This window comes from Synchytrium microbalum, assembly GCF_006535985.1.
Source record: "Synchytrium microbalum strain JEL517 chromosome Unknown SmJEL517_scf0002, whole genome shotgun sequence".
Taxonomy (NCBI): domain Eukaryota; kingdom Fungi; phylum Chytridiomycota; class Chytridiomycetes; order Synchytriales; family Synchytriaceae; genus Synchytrium; species Synchytrium microbalum.
In genome coordinates, this window is record NW_022158351.1 from 186,272 (window position 1) to 206,455 (window position 20,184).

The window sequence follows — 20,184 nt, forward strand, 5'->3', positions numbered from 1 at the left end:
TACAAGGATCAGAAAACGGACTCGTCAAAATTAGGATTGCAAAGTTTATGCTACATGAAGGCACTGGTCTGAGCTGGATATCCAGGTTCAACAACTTGAAGGGTCTCTGTTTGCACTACATTGGTTGCGATGATAATGAGGTCATTCCTCTAAAACTGGCCGACTCTATCATATTGAGCAGCTTCGCTATAGATACAACGTACATAACCCAGATCAATATTATTCGTATTCGATTTTGACCAAATCTCGATCTGGTGCCATTTGAAGTAAAGTCAGACGTTACCAACAATAATGAATGTCAAATGGTCCCAACAATAATGGCGTACCCCTACTCGAAGGGTTTGCTACAGATATGCCCAAACTCCATCCTATATCAGTATATCAATATGGTGTCAGCAACTCCCACTTGCATGGATTGAGACACTGGATTCAAACCCGCATGCGCCAGTTGAATCTTGTGCATGTTGGTGCATCTCGGCCATATGGCATCGCAGCTGCTCCTCACTCGTTCAGGTTCCTAAGTAATTATTGTCTCAATCTTACTGAAGTGTCAGTGACCTGGCTGTCCCTCACAGATTATTTTATACTTATGGAGAACACTTCACTTGTGAAATTGAAGTGTGCCACTTGGAGGTGGGTCTCTGGAGACCGTCTCTTGGCTGCAGCTGAAGTCATGGCTCATAATGATAGGAAGGTCTGTCGTCTGGAATTTCTATGACGAGGACGATCAAAGGACAATTGCATATAGATTCTCGTTTATTCAGGGGTGGAAGCTTTTTAAAATATGCAGGTGCTCGTAAAAAGGCTAATGACGTGCTTAAAGAATATTTTAACAGATTGTAATTGCGACTGGGATGTACTAGTGGTGAACAATGAGGAATCTCAATGGGCTGCATATTCTGGTCGAAGTCCAGCTTCTATCAAGAAAGCAGTGAAAGAGGAAATCAACTGATGGGCGGATTTGGAAAACAGTTGGGCTGCGAATTTGGACATGTCGTAGTAAAACGGAAATCCAAACAGATTTGTGTAACTAAAAGGTGCTTTTTATATAAAACCAAAGTCATTACTGTACATTTGGTCTACTGTATGCAGTGATCGAGCCTGGACTGGTGAGAACGTCTACTGATACTAGCTGTTCCTTTTCGGGAGTCAAGCTTATACTAACAGGTTCTTCTTTGTGGGCCTCATGGTTGGAGACAGGAGAACTACTAGGTTTTCGTGATGCTTGAGTGGTAGTTTCAAGAACTGGAGCAGCCACAACAACAACGGGTTTGGTCGTAACTCCATTCAGATCAACCACATTCCAGAAACGGTTGAAATCACCACGGACAAGCATTGCTTTGACTCCTACTTTATCAGCAAGCACCTTGAATAGCAAACTTCGATGATAAAGACCTCCTCTGTCAATTTTGCCCAATGGAATGACATTGGACGCTAGGTTTAGTTTTAGTTCAGCAATCCTGAATTGGAAGGGCTGTTCACCAGTTCCTCCCATTGTTTCCACAACTGTATCGGCAATCTTTTTGATTTGATCTGCTCGGGACGTAGTTGATTCGTAGAAACCATCGGATGTGATTTTCATTACGAGAGTGTTTAAAACGGTGTCATTCGTGAAGTCTACTACGAGTACTTCACGTTTTTGGTTTACTGGCATTGCTTGCAAGTCTTGTAATGAAGGGAAGCAGGAATCGGTTGCTGCTGCGGGTCCGATATCATAAAAGCCGTTTTGAATGGTGTCGGTGAGGTCTAGGCGGCTTCTAAGCCAATATTTGACGGGAAGATCTACAAGAATAACATCAGTTCAAGAAGGGAAGGCCAAAAATACTCGTCGAGACTCGACAATGCTTACGATAATCAAGCAATTTGCTTAGAGCATCAGTTGCAAAGCTTGCAGCACTTTTGCTAGATGTTCTTGAGAGTGTCACTAGAGTATTCACAGCTCCTGATTTACATGCTGTGTGAGCGTTGACATCTAGACGTAAGGAAACGTGAGGAATAGCAGGAAATGTAGATGCTAGCCATTGAGCAATGGCGTACCTAATTGACAGGCAGCTGCAACTGCGTAGGAAGCATTTCTGACCACTTGTAAGTCAGGAGACGACAGTAGTTCCGTCAATTTCGGAATAGCTTTATTCTCATCCAGTGAAGTTCTTCCTTCCGCTAAAAAATTTCTTGTTAGGTGACTTGTGGCATGACTCTTTTTCGCTACTACAAACAAAGCGCTTACCATCCAGAGCAAGACGAGACAACGCTAATGCTGCACTTGCAACAGCTTTCACGTCACTGGAACTCAAAACGTTGACGAGGATTGGCACTGCTCCTTGTTTGATTATTGTGGCTCGTAGATCAGCTGTGTAAAAGGAAGTCTCGGTATATAGATAATGGCTTTTCAATACGCAGAGAAACATGACGTACAATCTTCAGCCATATTGGCAATGAATTCACAGCCACCAGCAAGTATAGCTGCATCATCGTGGTACTGCTGCAACAGTGCAATGATCCGAGTTGGTACATCCATTGTTCGTACTTTGGTTCGTACTTTTGCTAAACGACAAATTTCAAGTGTCAGACCCACAGCGTTTTAGATGAATCTGGTTTGCGAGAGGATTCACCATTTAGAGCTAAGCCTGCTAAAGCCCACTCTGCATTTCGAATCACTTCACGATCCTCATGAGCCAATTTAGCAAAGAGATTCTCTACAGCTCCCAAACGAAGGAATTCGGAACGATTCAGGTCTGAATTTGAAGTTGGTAGTAGTGCTTGAGTATCGCAAACCCCCCGAATTCGAGGTTTTAGAATGCCATACCTGACTTGGCCAAAGTTGCGATGGCTAGAGCAGCCCCAGCAACAGTTTGTGGATCTGTCAATGTCACATTGGCAGTCAGAGCTTGTAGTATACCAGCGTCCTTCATCAAAGCGTTTGCCTTTTCTATAAGGATTCAGAAATGGTGAGACTTTGAATGACTGCGTGCCAATTATTCCGTACCATTGCGAGCTATCCTTGAAACGACAATGGCAGCATGTCGTTTCGTTTTGGCGTCTTCTGTGGTTAATGACTTTGCTACGGCTTGTATGCCTCCGTTTTCAATGAATTGAAGTGCCATTTCACCTAAACGAAAGGTGTTATAGCAATAAACCATGAGATCGAACAGCGTTTCTATACCATCTTCTAGGCAGTTTGATAGGCACAGTAGTGTCAGGTAATGTAATCCTGGTGAATCGTGTCCCAAAGCTTCAATGAATCGTTTTATTCCACCAATCTTTCTGATGTCAACACGTGTAGCAACTAGTGACCGAAATGATGAGCGATGTGGACGTGAGCCATGACAGAGGTACAGTACGTACAGTCTTCAGTGCATCTAATCAGGCAAAGCAGAGCATTCTCCTGAATTTCCAAATATTCGGCATTCACCAAATCTAATAGAGGCTGTACACCACCAGCACTTCTTAATTCGTGACGGTTGGTGACTATTTGTGAAGTATGTGAGCCATTTGATCGACCATATTTTAACTCGCTCTGTTGGGCTTACAGTCGTCTAGCACAGCTGATAGGGCGTGCGCTCCATTCTTTCTACAATCAGGATCCGGCGAGTCAAGTAGTTTTATCAAAGCCTTGATGCCTCCTTCAGTCCTGATTTCGGTCTTGTTTGAGACTATGACGCAAAACGATTAGCTGACATGTCACCGAATCCCATCAACTTGGGACTTACAATCTCTGGCTAGGTTGGCCAAAGCAAAAGCAGCTTCCTCTTGTACTTCAGGTGCTTCTCCCGTCAATAGAGAGATCAAGGCGACGATTAGATCGTGCTTCCTCATATCTTGGTGCATGTCCACATTTTCAAACGAAGCAGCTAAACACGCAGCAGCTGATCTCCTCGTCGACGCGTCTTTGGATTTAGTCAAGTCCAATAAAGGCAAAACGATGCCCAAATTCAACAATTGAATGCGTTGCTTAAGTGCTAAATGGAGAAAGTGACAGTGAGAACGCATTCCGCCATCAGACGAGATCTCAAAGCAACAATTCACATTTTTCAGCGTATTTGGTTATAGCATCGGCAGAGTTCACACATATTCCAGGTTCAGGTGAACGTAATAGTAGAATCAAAGTCCTCACATCTACTACTGAAATTGCGACGTGATCACACTAAGAGAGATGAAGATCAGAACAACGTTCCAGTGCTAAAAATCATGCAAATCTTACAGTGGTAGACTCCATAGTGTCCCTTCTCCAATGTGAATCGCGAGCTTTTCTCTGATCGTGAAATCGACTTGTTTCAGGCAAAGTCGGAAATATTAGAGAAGTATTGATTCAATCTCTAGAGAAGTATTGATGCAATCTTAGACAATGCCCAAGGCGTTCAGCACCGCGGCTAAGAGGAAACAATTGCAGGAGAAACGTGCTAGAAAGAGAGAACAAAACAACGATGGTGACGATGAAAGTTGTACTGATGTCAAGAAGCACGGACATCATAAACATGAAGGAGTTTCAGCCGCTAAATCGAGATCATCTGACGAACTGCTGGAAGGTATTGAGTCTCGCGACCATCTGGAACATCAGATCGTGTGGTTTTGAACAAGTCGTGTCTCTAACACATTCGGTCTTTCTTTGTATAGAGAAATCAGTAGATCCAGCTACTCCGTCTACAAAGAAATCTCGAGATCTGGTCTCTGTATTTAGCAAGATTCCACCTGCTGTCATTGAAGACAGAAGGCGAGACTCTCGCAAACCAATTATTCGTCTCCCAAAGACTGCTCTCGAAGTCGGACCAGAGAAACTGTATCCGCCTGGAAGATCAGCTCCAGACATAGCCAAACGGCCGACGTGGACATTTGATGAAAGCAAAGCTGATTTGGAAGAAAGAGAAACGGAATACTTCAAGAGCTGGTTGAATCGATTGCATGACGAGTATCCGGGAGACCAATTGAGCTGGTATGAACAGAATCTCGAAGTTTGGCGCCAGCTGTGGAGGACAATCGAAATATCGTAAGTGGCGTGAAGACTCTTATAGTATACTTTGTCTGATGTTCGATTTGCCTTCTAGAGATATCATACTATGTTTGGTCGACTCGCGACATCCAGTGCTTCAATTCTCTCCCCCTCTATATAAATGGATCTCAGAACTTGGCAAGAAGATGATACTAGTGCTTAATAAGGTAACGAAACCAGGAATTCACACCGCACGAAGAACATGGACTGATTTGGCTCTCCATTTATAGACTGATTTGGTAGATTTTAAGACTATCGAAGCTTGGACTCTGTACTTCAAAGGACTATATCCTGAAATTGATGTCGTCACATTCGCTTGTTACAAAAGACGAGAGCCATCACGTAGGTTTATACTTCTTTTCATAGTTTTACTTGCTCTTACAGTGCTTTCCAATCAGGTACGATATCGAAGAGGTCCCCGCGCGCTCAAGGTGTTGGTGACATTCTTCGGGCCTGTCGAGATTCCCAGCTCAACAAACCAGGGCTTGCTCCAATTGATTGGGAGGCTCTGATTGCTGAAGCTGATGAAAGGCTGGTCAAGCAGGAAGCCATGGACAAACTGAAGGAAGCCCGGCGAGAAGGTGAATTGAGTGAAGATACATTCCTTGGTAGAAGCCGTAGACGGCAGAGATTCGAATCCGCAGACGAATCTGAGGTAGAAGAAGATGTCAGCGAGCAAGTTGAGGAGTCGGATACGGATGCGTCTGATCAAGGTATGCAGTTTTCTATCAGAAGTTTCTAATGACGAGACAGCACCTTGGTGACAATATCCGATGGACTTTTGGATATGTAGAACATTTGCCTCCACTTCCCCAACATCAAGAAAGGTCCAGCGAGCTGACGATTGGATTGATTGGACATCCAAATGTTGGAAAATCGAGTCTACTCAACGCTATGCTCGGCAAGAAAGTCGTATCAGTGAGTCGGACTCCAGGCCATACAAAACACTTCCAGACAATCTTCATCGCACAGACTGTAAAGTTGTGTGATTGTCCTGGTCTGGTTTTCCCGTCTTTATTGCCCAAATCACTGCAGGAAAGGAGGGCGGTTTCAGACTCATTCATTCGATAGCAAGCCTGACCAAGGTTTGCCCTTTGTAGATCTTGTCAGGAATGTATAAAATTGCTCAAGTACAAGAGCCGTACTCTGCTCTTCAGTATTTAGCAGAACGAGTATCACTGGAAAAGATTTTGAACCTTCCACCACCTCCAGAATCTGATCAAGATTACAAATGGAGTGTGTGGGACATTTGTGAACAGTATGCTATCAAGTGTGGGTACCTTACTGCACGAGCAGCAAGACCAGATGTCAATAGAGCTGCAAATCTGATACTCAGACATACCTGCGATGGAACGATTATATTGAGTCTTAAACCACCAGGATTCTTCAATACGGTTGAACATAGTGACGAATGACGAATATGACCTGGTGTCCTGATAGTGGTGTTAAGAAAGCAGTGATAAATATGATGAAGCTCATGTGTAAATTTAGACCCATGTAAAGTTGCATTCACTCAGCAATAGCTACATTGTATCTACGTGATAATGTTGATAATATTCTTCATTTGCCTCTGGTTTCTCTTGTCATGTCTGTGTATCTGTGTGTGACTCTGTTGACTTACTCCCTCTGTCCTTCAACCAAACAACCACAAAGCTTTCAAATACTCTCAAGCACTTGGATAAACCGAAAACAAGAACACTTTCAAGCCCAAAATCACTTATCAAATCAGTACAATTCTATACGGAAAGCAAAACGACAAAGGTAATTATCAAGACACAGCTGACATTGAATTCGAAATCAAACAACATGTCTTATATGTCTTATCAATTCTGAATCTACTCCAACTGTACAATAGATGACTGTCGAAACTCCAATTCACGGTACTAAGCCCACTCCATCTGGTTCGCTACCTGTTCACAGCGAGGGTCTTCCAGCATCTCGAGCTGAAGAGATCACCCTTGGAATGTTGAAAGCGACAATGGCCAACCTTCAAGCAGAAGAGTCTCGTACTTATGGATCTACATTGGAAGGCGGCGCTGGATCTACTGCAGCTCAAGGTATGAGGAAACTGGTGTGAGATATGTGACTCACTGCACGAGAGGTGGTTTAGCGCCGTTCGGTCTATAGCACTCTCTGCATATGCTGCCGCAGTAGCTCAGCAACATGGAGTACCCACTACTGAAATCCTTCAAAAGGTCCACAAGGGAGTCGCAGCTGATCCTGCAGGTATGTGAAGGGTTGATACCTGACCGAAGGCTTCACGTCACTTAATCGCTTTGTTTTGATAGATTTGGCTGAGAAACTCGCTCAAGAAGGTCAAGACATGTCTGCAATGGGCAGTGATGTCTCCAAGGGTATCGCTCTATTGATCGAAAAGGCTGCTGAAAAGATGCGTGAAGCCTCTGCCCTTGCTTTACATGAATTCGAAAATGAGGCACGTTCCTAGTTATATAATAATATTGCGGTCGTCGTTGAGTTGTAGCTGGCAAACCATGGGCTCATCCGCTTCAATTACTTAGCCCTTCCCGAACTTGGCTGAAATTCGAAAAGAGTTCATGAATCAACACAAGATTCTTACTCCTGAAAAGGCTCGTGCTGCTACACCTCTCACTACGGTCAATCGTCAATTCTTGGGCGTCTTGAAGGTAAACAATTTTTTTTGTTTGGTCAACGATCAACTGATTCGTTGCTGAAAATCTTGCTCTTCTCCCCCAGGATTCCGTCGTGAAACTCGTTTTTGAATCTGCACTTCGCCAACCATCCGCTGAGCCAGCATTGCCCATGAACTCTTCTGGAGACAAGGCTTTGGGAGCATTCACTCGCTATGTTTTGGCTGTTGCTCATGAACACGACATCAAACCTCATGACATCTTGAAAGAATTGGGGCTCACCCATACTGACAAAGAGCAAGATGCCGAGCTTGCCACTTTGCTCAAACAAGAAGCTGCTCGATGGAACGCGATTGAACAGCAAGCATGTAAGTTGCGTTTTACCATAAAAATGTGATTAAGGCCTTTTTCAAGTCAAGGCGAGCCTCTATGCTCGTAATAAGAGTAGTTTACTCTTATTAATAGATGGCCACATTGAAAAGGGCGGTGTTGCAGCATTGAAGCAAGGTGCAGCAACCAAAATGGATCAAGCTGTCAGTATGGAGGGATGAAGTCGAATGGAAAGTGTATCCTGTTTTAGCCTGTTTGTACTTGAAGTTGTATATAGCTAGCTCATGAAATGAAACACCATCACCAACTACATGGTCAAGTTGCTGGCGTGTCAGCAATGAAAGCGATGCGAACGATAGCAGTCACAGGGAGGCTCAAGGTGGATCGACGCGCGATCAGATTCTATACCACGTCGCTGCAGCATCGTCGACCTTGGATTCAGAGTTTTGAGATCTATATTTTGCTATACAACTTTTTACACAGTTTTATTCATACAAAAATCAAACAAAGAAAGATGCACCCTTTTTCGGGTATACAGGTGGCGGACGTGGATTGTCAATCTCATGTTGAATCGAGATTGCGACATCCCCTCCCAACCATTCTCGAATTTGTGCCATCGAGATGGTGCCTTTGCGGATGAGTGCAGCGAGAGACACTTCGTCTCGACCAAAAGTGAACAGAGTTGTTGCTCTGCCACTGTTGCCAGCGCGACCCGTACGACCACATCGATGAACATAATCATCAGCATCTTGTGGCAAGTCATAGTTGACGACGTGCTCAACACTTGGAATATCCAAACCTCGTGATGCTACAGCCTAATATAGATGTGTGTTTTGAATAAGTGCTTTTTCACATCTACTTGGTACTTTTCGTAACTGTTCCAACAATCAATAGGTTAGCATTTACATACCGTTGCAATCAAAACAGAGGCTTCACGACTTTTGAATTTTGACAAGGCAGATTCACGTTGCCATTGATCCATTCCACCTCTCATACATACTATCGAAGTAGTCAAGGGCAAGTGTCGTTGCAAAAAGACTGTCAATTCATCAGCCTTGTGTTTGGAGTCAACGAATATCAAAGTTGATTGAGTGGGAGAAGGAGGACTTTGGTCAAGTATTCGTAAAAGTGTTCTATCCTTTTCGTTTTTGGATGTTTTGATCATCTAACAAGGTTTAGAGATACTTTAATTACTGAATGGCCTGCATTGAACCAGAAGAATGGTTTTCGTTTGTGGAAGTTCAAAATATGGCACTCACAGATTGAGATACAGTTGACGCGAGATGGCCAACGACTCCAACCTTCAAGCGAATTGGATCATCAGCTTGGAACTCTCGAACGAGTTGCTCAACCCGTGGAGGAAACGTAGCAGATAGCAAGACTGTCTGACGTCCTTCAGAAGGTGTAGGCATATCTAGCGAAAAGTGAGGGGTTCATACAAATCGATACATAGTATGATTGGTCTAAAATTTTCAATGTCCGTAACATTTCATTGTAACACACTCTTCGACACTCATACCTGTTGATGTGAGAGCGCGAATGGCTGGCAAAAAGCCCATATCTAGCATACGATCTGCTTCGTCCAGAACAAGACAGCGCAACTTCTTCATAGAGATGATGCCACGATCAATGAGGTCTTGAAGACGACCAGGTGTGGCGATGAGCAAGTCAACTCCAAGACCTTGCAGTCGTCGGACTTGTTCATCAAGTGGAGTACCTCCATACACAATCCTTGAACGAATCCAAGAACGATAAGAAAACTTCTTGAGCTCCAAATATACTTGCTGTGCGAGTTCTGAGAGGTTAAATAATTGGGGTTTAGGAAATATTTCAGTCAAGATACCTGAACATTCAGGAATGAAGGGAGAGATAGAAGAATCAGCAGTGAAAATAAAATACCTCTAGTTGGCTCCAAAATGAGAATCAACGGATGAACGAGTTGCAACTTATCATCCTACAAGTCAATAGCGCATTGGTGAGAATCTCTTAAAAAATGCGATACATTGAATACGACCATGCTTGCCTGGATGATAGGCACGACATCACAAGGACCTCCACGCAATACCACATCCAAGATTGGAATGAGGAATGCCGCAGTCTTACCAGATCCCGTTTGAGCAGAAGCGGTCAAGTCTCGTCCATTCATGATAATTGGGATAGCATGCTTCTGGACGGGGGTAGGAATTTCATATTTGCAAAGAGTGACATTCTCTTGCAAGAGCCAAAAGAGATTGGCTGTTTGAAACTAGAATCGGGAATATATATGAACAGCAGCTTCAGTAGGATTTGATGCCATGGCGACTTTTGCGAAAGGTTGCTGGTCTTTGTTCCTCTTATGCTGATCCTCCTCTTTGACAAACGAGGTTTTGCAACTTACAGTTGCAATAGGTCCAGGGATATTGACACCAATAACTTCAACAGGTACGTCCAAATCGTTAAATCGGTTTCCACTGGTTTGAGAATCTCCAAATATCTTTGCTTCAGCACGTGCATCACGTTCAGCAAATTCGAATTTTGGTCGCTAAACAAACGTATGTGATCATTAGGACTGATGAAGCGATGGGGGAAAATCGCAACCTACCAAGCTCCTTAGCTTCTTCTCCCTTTCATCTTCCCACTTTTTACTCTGCGCTGCCCAGTCAGTCATCGAGGTGGAATGACTGAAATTGATGAGTCATAAGTCAGTGATATTTACAAATCTGAAATCCAGACCAAGGTATACATACCTGTCCCAAGGATTCACTTCTTGCTCAGTAGGTTGTGAAGCAGGAGGTTCTCCCCATGACGAAGACGAGGTGGATTGTTGGGAAGCGGGAGGTTCTCCCCATGATGAAGATGAGGTCGATTGTTGAGGTGTCTCATATCCAATCGTAGTGGAACCCCATGACGTCTGGTTGCTATTGTTGGCGTCTGACGTGTCAGTCACCCATCCTGCACTGGTGTTTCCATCGGACCATCCATTGTTGTCTCGTATTTGTTGACTCTGGGCTGATGGGTTCCAGTTGCTGTCTCGTGGCGGTGGTGTAGACCTTTTATTGTTGCCGGTAGTTCTATTTGGTACTCGTCGATCACCTAGATTGGCGTTATCGAATGGTCGTGAGGTATTGTTGTTGAAACTTTTGTTGGTGTTACCATTATATGATGATCGTCCAGAGCTACTATCATGACTTTTGTCCCATCCATGGCGCTGGTCTTGGTTCCTGTCGTTGTAGTTACTTGGATTGCTTGGCGTGTGTACAGGATACCAACCGGTTTTCTGTGGGTCGTTTGAGGAGCGAGTCAAGTTGCTGCTACCACCACTACGATTATCATCGTGGCTGCCGCTGCGTTGCTGTGGCCAGGAATCATTACTATTGGCCGAGCTTGTTGAGCGGTTGAAGTTTGAGCTTGCAGGTCGAGTGGAAGGTTGGCCGTATGGAACAGAAGATGGTGGCTTGGTGGCAGCATTTGTAGACCATCCAGAGGATGCATTTGAGGCATTTGCAGGTTGTTGCTGTTCAGTGACCCAACCATTTGATGTCGCTTGTTGGTTTGATGTCATGACTTGTACAAAACGACTCGATATCCTGGTGATTTTTGTACTCTATATAAAATGTATGCCTCCTATTTTTTGTAGTAGCTTGTTAGTGAATGTATTTTATTAATATTGTTCATTCTACAAAATTGCTTTGGCATTTACGTGTTTGCAAGTGCAATGCTTCCTTCCGTAGTAGTATAAAAAGCAGATTCTTACAGTATCTAATGCAGATATAAAGCTATTTATATGCAAAGAACGTGATAACCTTAAATGTCAAAAGCTACTGACTGAGTGTTGAAAAAATCACGCTGCAGCAAATAAAAGTTCGCGAGGGTCGACGAGGAGAAAACACGCCCAAGATTACGTCGGAATGAGTTCCTTAGACGACGAAATCGCGTCAATTATTACAAGTTTGGAGTCAGAATCATCAGAGTCAAATCCCTTCGCAAATTCCGTGGAGCAAAGCAAGCTACAATTGATTCGAAGCCAAAGGCTCCTATTAGAGTCTCAACTGAAAAGCCACCTTGATACACGGGCTCGTTCTATTCACGCTCGTTTCTATCAATCTGATTCAACATGGACGGCATCAAATTCAAATTCATCATCATCGTCGGGACCTTCTCTTGCTCGACCTTCTACAACTACCAGACAAATTGGACAAATGGACGAAATCATGGGTCGTTTGAGACTTGTTGTGGATCACGAATGTGTGCTTGAAGATCCCGATGTCAGCTCCAATATTTTCAGAGATATAACTAGGATGATCGGTGCCGAAGAGAGGACTAGCTTCATAGATGAAGGCCTCAAGGTATCGCAAAATTTGAAAATTTACGTGTTGTCCTAAGAATTTTGACATTTTTTGGTCATCTTTCAGGCTGAACGAGACCAATGGAGACAAGAATTGTCTAATCGAACAAATCCACCAGCTCTACCAAGGCCGATTACGAGAACACAACCGCATGATGAAACTTACGATGATCAACGTTTGTCGAGGCCCTCTACGAGTAGCGATGAAATCTACAATGCTCTTCCTGTGAATCCTGTACCATCCCACCATTCCATGAGCTCATCTAGAACCAGAACAATGGGGATCGCCGAGTCACGATTACAACGAGATATAATTGATCGAGCAGCTCAAGAAGCTGAGCTGATACGGTCACAGTTCCGTGCAAATCCAATACCGGCTACTTCAATACTCGCAGTACCCATACCGACAAGGAAGGGCAAGACCAAGTCAAGCAGACCATCAACAGCTCCTTCAAATTCGACAAGTTCAACCTTGCATGGAAATATCGGACGTGGGTGTGCTTGTGGTTCATCTCACGTTGCTGCTGATTTGGTAAATGAGTACAAACCTGATGCTCCAACTCAGAAGTGTATCCCTCGGCTGACTCTTTCTGCGGCAGAGGATGGCCGACGGAGGCGGCAACGTTTACTTGGTAAGGAAAATCTCAAAAACATCTTTATAGGCTCTGAGAAGTATTCACTGAATTGCACTCTTCAGCTCCTCCTGACATCAACCGTTCAGAATTTGCACCAGACATTAATCACGAGGTACCCACCTCTACGTATATCCCTCCTTCTGGATACCGACCTCCAAAGCGAGTCTTGAAACCACGACCCAAGACACCACAAGCAAGTACACCTACCGTCAAAAAGACTTTTGCTCCAGTTTCTCCAAGGATTGCTGCATTGGGGAGGCCTCGAACACCTAAGGTGGTGGATGAAGTGCCGCAAATCAAGAAGGGACTGTTGGACTATGAGAGAGCTGAACGTGTGAGAATCCTGCTTTTGGATCAGCATCGACGAGAAGAGGCGTATCTCAATGATCTTGAAAACATTTCGACTCGCATACGATCCAAACCTACGCCCGAAGAACGTGCGGCTGTAATTGGGGCTGTAGCTCGTGTCAAGAAAAGTAAGTTCGTTGAAGCACAAGTCATACAAAGCACAGTGCCAAAGTATCTAATTTGAAATTCTAGCCATCGACCACATTCTCGCAGATGAAGGACTAGACAAGTGAGACACGACAATGAAATGTAGATCTGTCAGTATAGTTTCAGTTACATAGCCAGAGTTGACAGCAATACACCGAGTTTTCAGTATAACAGTGTCTTTGTATTTAGCGTTAGATGTGGGAGGGACAATACTGCCAATACCAACATGTTGAAATATATAAAGTCATGGTGAGTGACTCTCAATGTGGTGGCCCTGAAGTCCTCACGTTGATGTTTGCCTTGGTTCCATCCCAAACGAATTTCGTTGGTACCGTTTGCTGAGTTGCAAATGACCCATGCTCTACAAACTTTGTGCTTGTTGAAGGCACTCAGAGCAAGCCAATTCGACACGTGTGTGTGTCGTCTCAGAGGCATTCCAAAAAAGCGCAAGCTGGATGTTTTGCAAAAACGATGTTGCAACAACAAAAAATCCACTGAACAGGAGCTAACCAAAGCGAGATCTACTCATGTTCAATCGTATTAGACACGCATCTATAATCCTTGTATTCTTTTGGGCTTGATCTAGAGACAGACAATGAACCCGGCTTTCGAGAGAAGAGAGGAGGCGACAAGAGGGAAGCTTACATAGAGCGATTTCACGCGTTCAGCACAGTCTAACACCTTCCTCGCCGACCTCTTCTTAATGCAAATTTTCATCCAGTTACGAGTGTTCGGTGGTCTTCGCAAACGTTCCACGTAATTTGAGAGAACGACGACGAGACATAGGCGGGCTATAGTAGAATCAAGAGACAGCCTATAGACCCCAATAAGTCTATTGATTGCACTTGCTAATTCTATTTGGCTTTATAACGTAAGATTAGGCCGATCCAGCAAGCTTCATGTTTGACTGCTCTTTCTCATCATTTGCACTTTTGTTCTCAATCCATGCTATAGATATTGATATAATAGTACAGTAATGCCCAAAGATACAAAGCTCTATGATGTGTTGGAGGTATCGCCAGATGCTTCTGATGCTGATTTGAAGAAGGCTTATAGAAGATTGGCTCTCAAATTCCATCCCGACAAGGCAAGTCCTTTTCACTGATATGAACACCTTCTTGGGTGAGAATGATATAATCAGGTCAACCATATTATTATGGCCTGTTCTATCATCACTCTTTGTCCAAACTGGCAACATCAAAAACAAAACATTGCTGTAGAAAAAAAGCAATTTGCTTCATCATCATCGCAGACCAACCCGTTGTCGACACTCTTCATTGATCTAAATCTCTACATATCATCATTCTAATCAATGTATATTTTCATTTGCACAGAACCCCGATGCTGGAGACAAATTCAAGGAAATAAATCATGCATTCGAAGTCCTGTCAGACTCAAACAAACGTGAAGTATACGACAGATACGGCGAAGAAGGCCTATCCAACGATGGAGGAATGGGTGGTGGTGTCTCTCCCGAAGATCTCTTCTCCCAACTATTCGGTGGCGGTCTCTTTGGTGGGGGTGGAGGTGGTGGTCGATCTAGTCGTCCATCAGGTCCCAGACGTGGTAAAGATATGGCCCATAGCTTAAAAGTATCCCTCGAAGATTTGTATAAGGGTAAAACCTCGAAACTGGCCCTCCAAAAGCAAGTGTTATGTGCTAAATGTGATGGAAAGGGTGGTAAAGAAGGTGCTTCCAAGACTTGTGGCACGTGTCAAGGTCGTGGTGTCCGTATCGTCATGAGGCAGATAGGGCCAATGATTCAACAAATGCAACAAACATGCCCTGAATGTAATGGTGAAGGTGAAATCATTAAAGAAAAGGATCGATGCAAAGGTTGCAATGGGAAAAAAGTCATTCAAGACCGAAAGGTAAGTTTAGAATGTGATTTATTAGTATGTCGTCATATCGTGGGATATGCCGTTATAGCGATAAGGCTATGAGTACGCAGATTCATGTTTTCTTGGCAAGAACTCTCGTTTATTTCGCCCTGATTTGTCGCAACATCAATTACCAAGCTTTAAACTCCGTCATCTTTTTCAATGTAGATTCTCGAAGTATTTATCGACAAGGGTATGCAAGATGGCCAAAGAATCACCTTTAGTGGAGAAGGAGACCAAGCCCCAGGTGTCGTGCCAGGAGATATCATCATTGTCATAGAAGAAAAGGAACATCCCAAATTCAAACGTAAAGGAGACGACCTATTCTTTGAAGCAAAGATCGATCTCTTGACTGCTCTGGCTGGAGGACAATTCGCAATCACACATCTCGACGATCGAATGCTGGTGGTGACAATCTTACCTGGTGAAGTCATTACTCCTGGTGCTGTAAAAGTAATCAATGGAGAAGGCATGCCAGCGTAAGTCTTGATTGACTCTTTTATGATGATGAAAGTTGGTCGACTGGGATGATGGACTGGGATGATCAAAGTCCAAAAAACCGAAACATATGTCGATCTTCATAGCATTCAACTCACACGCTCCACCATGTCTTATTCAATAGATTCAAACGACCATTCGATAAAGGAAACCTCTACGTCAAATTCGAAATCCAATTCCCTAAAGATAGATGGGTAGAAGAAGATCGTCTAGCTCTCCTCGAACAAGTATTACCTCCACGAGATCCTCTACCTCCAACAAACGGTGCTGAAGTAGAAGAAGTCATGTTATCCGATATCGATCCAATGCACCAACAACGATCTCAATACAATGGAGCTATGGACGAAGACGATGATGGTAGACCTGCAGTACAATGTGCTCAGCAATAAACGCACACGTAGCTTAACAACTACTAAAGAAGCAATATTATAAAAAGAAGGTCTCGTATAGACGTTGTTGACTTGTGACATATCAAAGAGCTGAGAGAAATAAAGTAGTGATCGTTTTTCCCTCAAAGAATGATTTAGCGTGCATCTGGTTTGATTTCTTGTCCTGTAGTTACGATGTACAAACAAAAAAGTCTGAATTTGAACGAGACTAATATTGTTCCTAGACAAGATACGGCTCATCGTCGTCGCGCAATTGTGAATTCTTTCCATATCTGCTGCCTGGTCTATCCTTTATTGCATCACAAAAAGGCTTTCGCTGCTTTCCACGAATGCCTCTGGGCCAGTTTGCAACAAAACCACACATATCGTTCCCCCTCACCCTCTCCTTGGCTCTTCATATCAGCCATGAGAACTGTTTGAAGATACTGAAGAGAATCCAACTAGGGTATATCAGAAATCAGTTTGAGTTGCAAGTCGAATCACTGGCGTGAATGACGCTTGAGGGAAATCTAGAATGGTTGAGGGAGTGTCCTGCATGGTTGATGTTCCTACAAAACAAAATAGAATCTGAGATAATCTTGTTCACAGGTTTTGTTTTACCCTTAACAGACGATTCTGAAATCCTACCTTCAATGCCAGCAATTTGAGGTTGCCTCCAACATAGTAGTACTGCCTACTGCCATTCGGATCGGGAATGTTATTTAACTACATGAGACTGATCCTTCGCGTTTCCTAAGGCATCTAAACCGTTGTGGTTTAAACCAAAATGAAAGCCACAGCTCATTCCAACTCGTTATCCATAGATGCCAGAATCCAGAATGCTTGACACTTGTGTAGTCACGATCAATTTAAAGGAAACAAAGATGAAAGGACAGCAAAAAAAAGAGAAAAAAGTGATGCAATTAAATTTGTTCATTTATAAACGAGATCTTTCCTACAGTTGCGATGTACAATCGTGAGAAATATAAAGCCTCACACGAAACTAAACGAGATAAGTTTCATCAAACACTAGTCGTTTCTCGACCGTCAATTCATTCCATATCTGTTGCGTGGCCTCAATCACTTCATCTAAATCCTTGGTACTGCCAGCAGAATCCAATCCTTCTTGTTTTGCAAGAAACTTGAGTCTCACAAATATAGCACACATAACTGAATAAATGCTTTGATTTGAATCTGATGTCACTGTTAGAGATATGTGTGCTCGTGGTTCCTCGCTTTGATCTAGATTTCGTGAAGTGAGAAGGGTGAATCAACGGATCAGGCAAAAAAAACCACAACCAAGAAATTATAGAATTGCTTACGAGCTGTTAATGTCAGCGTCACTGGTCTATGAGACGTAGGTACACAAAAGTATGCAAATCCTGCATGAGGTATTATAGCTTCCAATGCCCCAGGAGTACTAAACGAAACGAGTTGGTTCAGTAGGTACAGGGTACAATAGACAAACAAAATCCATCATATAAGTGTCTGATGCTATACCTCTTGAGATGATGTGAATTCAGCACGCTGGCCAGAAACTTGCGAAGAGCATCCATAAGACCAGCGTCGACATCCACTTCCATCACATTCTCATTCTCAGCATGTAGTCGTGATTGCAAGAAGAGTGTATACGTTTTGGATAATGATGGTGCTTCAGGCGTCTATTGGACGACAAAAAAAAAGATTAAGACCTGACCTTTAATGGCCCTGAATGACTCAAGTAACAACGCCATAAGGACACATACCATTGCTTGAGTCTCTCCTCGGCCCTTGACAATTCGTTCCACTCTCATATGGAAATCATCACGACTGATTGAGAATGGCTGGAGTGGATCCAACAATGGTATATCTGAATCATTTCGTGTCCAAGTCCAATCACCGACTGGTGATACTGATGGTTGAGTAAAATCAAGAATGTCGAGAATGGTAGATGATATGTCGTGTATGGTTGAGACTCCTACAAGAACGCGGATCAGATCTTGCTTTATGAACATTTTTTTTTGCGTCCACGAGACTACGCAGATAAGGTACCTTCAACGTCAAGAACATGAGGTGCCGTCCAACATAACGATACTGTCACTCGAACAGGGAATGGGATGAAACGAAATGATAGTGCTACTTCTCGTTCCCTTGTATCAAATTCTGTGAGAAACAATCCGCTCTCCAACATCTTGTTGAGCTCACCAATGAAAAGCACATGGTAAACTACTAATCCCATATCGTTGAGTCATACCATCATTTGATCCCAGAATGCTCGACACGTGTACCATCACTAGCAAATTGAAAAATATTAAGCTCAAAAGACCTGCAAAAGCAAAAGAAACTTCGATCAAACGCCTTCATACCACTCCAACAACCACTAAGATCCAATGGCTCTTTACTCTTGCATCGAACTGCGACATGAATGTATGCAGAATTCGGATCTGTAGATCGTCGTGTCGTCAAAACAGGTGCAGGGGTGATATTTGCCTCCAGCTTGATTCGGGGATGAAAATTGAGCGATTCGAGGATTTGCACTGCCGGTCCAATCGTCGTGATGGCTTCATTGAGAGTCTGTTTGTGAGAGAAGGTAAAAAAATCTCGGAGACGGAGGAGTGGGATGACAGGACGATCTTCTGAAAAACCTTGTTCTGAGCGTCCAAAGTGGCTTGTAATTCAGTAAGACTTGCAAGTTCAGCGAGTGAGTCCTGGCAACGTAGAGGGAAAAAGTAGGGGGAAATGAGTTTCTGTTTCTCAGTACAGTCCACCTTAAAGTCAACGTCGCTCTTGACCACCTTGATATCCCGACGTAAGGCTACTCCAGTCCCACGCTGACCAGATGCCCTGTCACTACAGAACAAACTTCATCAGAACGCAGGCAGAAGAGACATGATTTATACCAACGATCGACGAGCTTACACAGCTACAGGAACTCGGAATACATGTATTGGACCTTCTTGAGAAACCAGGCAAACAGGAAACACTCCATCCTTGACTTGGCCTGATCGTTGAACCAAGATCTGGTCTCGAGATACTGCGAAGTACTTGGGAATCAATAAAGTAGGCCATTCTGTGCGTTCAAGAATCGTGTGAGTTTGGGGGGACCAGAAAACTGTGCAATTAGTAGCGGTTCACCTCCTTTGTCATTTCGATACAAGTCTACTCTTGCGAATCGTCCGTCTTCAATAATCAGCAACAGTGTGTTCTAGAGCATATGCTAGACGTCAGATCTACTTATATCTTGAACGGCCAAAAAGGTATGTACGACTAAACTCAGGCAACAAGGTAATACCTGAAACATATCCACACCCAGCACTGGCTGAGGAATATGAAACTCCTTGACATCCAACGAGGGAGCATCCTTGTCTTGTTTAGATGTTAACAGAACGATGGTTCCCTTCCTCCTGAATATGGGAGCGCAAGGGTCAGTGTTGCTGACGCAAAAAAAGATTTCTTCTAATGATTAATGCTGTACCCTATGACAACAAGTGTATTCGCTATCTGCTCCTGTCCACGATATAATCTTGCAAGTAGAGGATCACATAGCAGTCCAATGAAAACCACTGGCTCCTGTTGTTTAAAGAGGCGATGTAAGTTTCGATTCAGACAAAGTCAAACCACAATGCTAGATCCAAACACATTTACATGAATAGCATAGATGATTTGTGTCTCCTGACAGTCTGGCGATATAAAACCGATACTGCCTTCTTTGGTTCCAGATGCGAGAAGCTGAGAATCTCTCCTATCACAAATAAAAACGAAATTCATTAGCGTGATCACGAAAAAGATCAAAAATAACGGACTCACACAACGGGGTCTTTAACAAAAGCAGCATACAATTGAGGTATAATCTGTAAATCGTCTCCAACATCAACACCATGTCGAAAAGGCCGAAGAAATAATGAACACGATGGAGATTGTCCATTATGTCCCCAAGAACTTGTTTCCTGAAGTCGTAAACCACGAGCATCCTCCTTCAAGTCTGATATGGCAATACGGTGTGGTGTGAATGTGAATAGCTTGGTATTAGGAAATGAAGCCCACATGTGCATGTAGAATACGCCATCCTAAATCACATT

The 20,184-nt window shown here is 43.5% G+C and overlaps 7 protein-coding genes across 7 annotated transcripts; 5 read left to right on the top strand and 2 right to left on the bottom strand.

Annotated features, from left to right (window-relative positions):
• Window positions 1-1,063: 1,063 nt before the first annotated feature.
• On the bottom strand, window positions 1,064-4,216 carry SmJEL517_g00466 (uncharacterized protein; the record flags this gene model as incomplete). Its single annotated transcript, XM_031166395.1, has 14 exons — window positions 1,064-1,782; window positions 1,850-1,972; window positions 2,038-2,160; window positions 2,228-2,350; window positions 2,416-2,544; window positions 2,613-2,735; window positions 2,807-2,929; window positions 2,987-3,109; window positions 3,164-3,286; window positions 3,346-3,468; window positions 3,531-3,653; window positions 3,711-3,959; window positions 4,027-4,144; window positions 4,202-4,216. The coding sequence occupies 14 exons, from the start codon at window positions 4,214-4,216 to the stop codon at window positions 1,064-1,066; spliced, it is 2,337 nt and encodes a 778-aa protein (XP_031027323.1).
• A 129-nt stretch (window positions 4,217-4,345) lies between these two features.
• SmJEL517_g00467 (uncharacterized protein) lies at window positions 4,346-6,402 on the top strand (the record flags this gene model as incomplete). Its single annotated transcript, XM_031166396.1, has 7 exons — window positions 4,346-4,526; window positions 4,615-4,984; window positions 5,043-5,154; window positions 5,218-5,329; window positions 5,386-5,700; window positions 5,781-5,905; window positions 6,088-6,402. 7 exons carry the CDS (start codon window positions 4,346-4,348, stop codon window positions 6,400-6,402), a joined length of 1,530 nt encoding a protein of 509 aa, XP_031027322.1.
• A 440-nt stretch (window positions 6,403-6,842) lies between these two features.
• SmJEL517_g00468 (uncharacterized protein) lies at window positions 6,843-7,433 on the top strand (the record flags this gene model as incomplete). The annotated part of the gene is made up of 3 exons (XM_031166397.1): window positions 6,843-7,044; window positions 7,115-7,213; window positions 7,276-7,433. The coding sequence occupies 3 exons, from the start codon at window positions 6,843-6,845 to the stop codon at window positions 7,431-7,433; spliced, it is 459 nt and encodes a 152-aa protein (XP_031027325.1).
• A 109-nt stretch (window positions 7,434-7,542) lies between these two features.
• On the top strand, window positions 7,543-8,147 carry SmJEL517_g00469 (uncharacterized protein; the record flags this gene model as incomplete). Its single annotated transcript, XM_031166398.1, has 3 exons — window positions 7,543-7,632; window positions 7,703-7,964; window positions 8,062-8,147. The coding sequence occupies 3 exons, from the start codon at window positions 7,543-7,545 to the stop codon at window positions 8,145-8,147; spliced, it is 438 nt and encodes a 145-aa protein (XP_031027324.1).
• Window positions 8,148-8,426: 279 nt separating this feature from the next.
• Window positions 8,427-11,467, bottom strand: SmJEL517_g00470 (uncharacterized protein; the record flags this gene model as incomplete). The annotated part of the gene is made up of 9 exons (XM_031166399.1): window positions 8,427-8,741; window positions 8,837-9,091; window positions 9,186-9,340; window positions 9,446-9,721; window positions 9,826-9,880; window positions 9,929-10,171; window positions 10,304-10,447; window positions 10,508-10,586; window positions 10,653-11,467. 9 exons carry the CDS (start codon window positions 11,465-11,467, stop codon window positions 8,427-8,429), a joined length of 2,337 nt encoding a protein of 778 aa, XP_031027498.1.
• Window positions 11,468-12,104: 637 nt separating this feature from the next.
• On the top strand, window positions 12,105-13,466 carry SmJEL517_g00471 (uncharacterized protein; the record flags this gene model as incomplete). Its single annotated transcript, XM_031166400.1, has 4 exons — window positions 12,105-12,251; window positions 12,318-12,882; window positions 12,948-13,361; window positions 13,426-13,466. The coding sequence occupies 4 exons, from the start codon at window positions 12,105-12,107 to the stop codon at window positions 13,464-13,466; spliced, it is 1,167 nt and encodes a 388-aa protein (XP_031027499.1).
• An 890-nt stretch (window positions 13,467-14,356) lies between these two features.
• SmJEL517_g00472 (uncharacterized protein) lies at window positions 14,357-16,147 on the top strand (the record flags this gene model as incomplete). Its single annotated transcript, XM_031166401.1, has 4 exons — window positions 14,357-14,392; window positions 14,715-15,251; window positions 15,429-15,739; window positions 15,883-16,147. The coding sequence occupies 4 exons, from the start codon at window positions 14,357-14,359 to the stop codon at window positions 16,145-16,147; spliced, it is 1,149 nt and encodes a 382-aa protein (XP_031027496.1).
• Window positions 16,148-20,184: the final 4,037 nt, after the last annotated feature.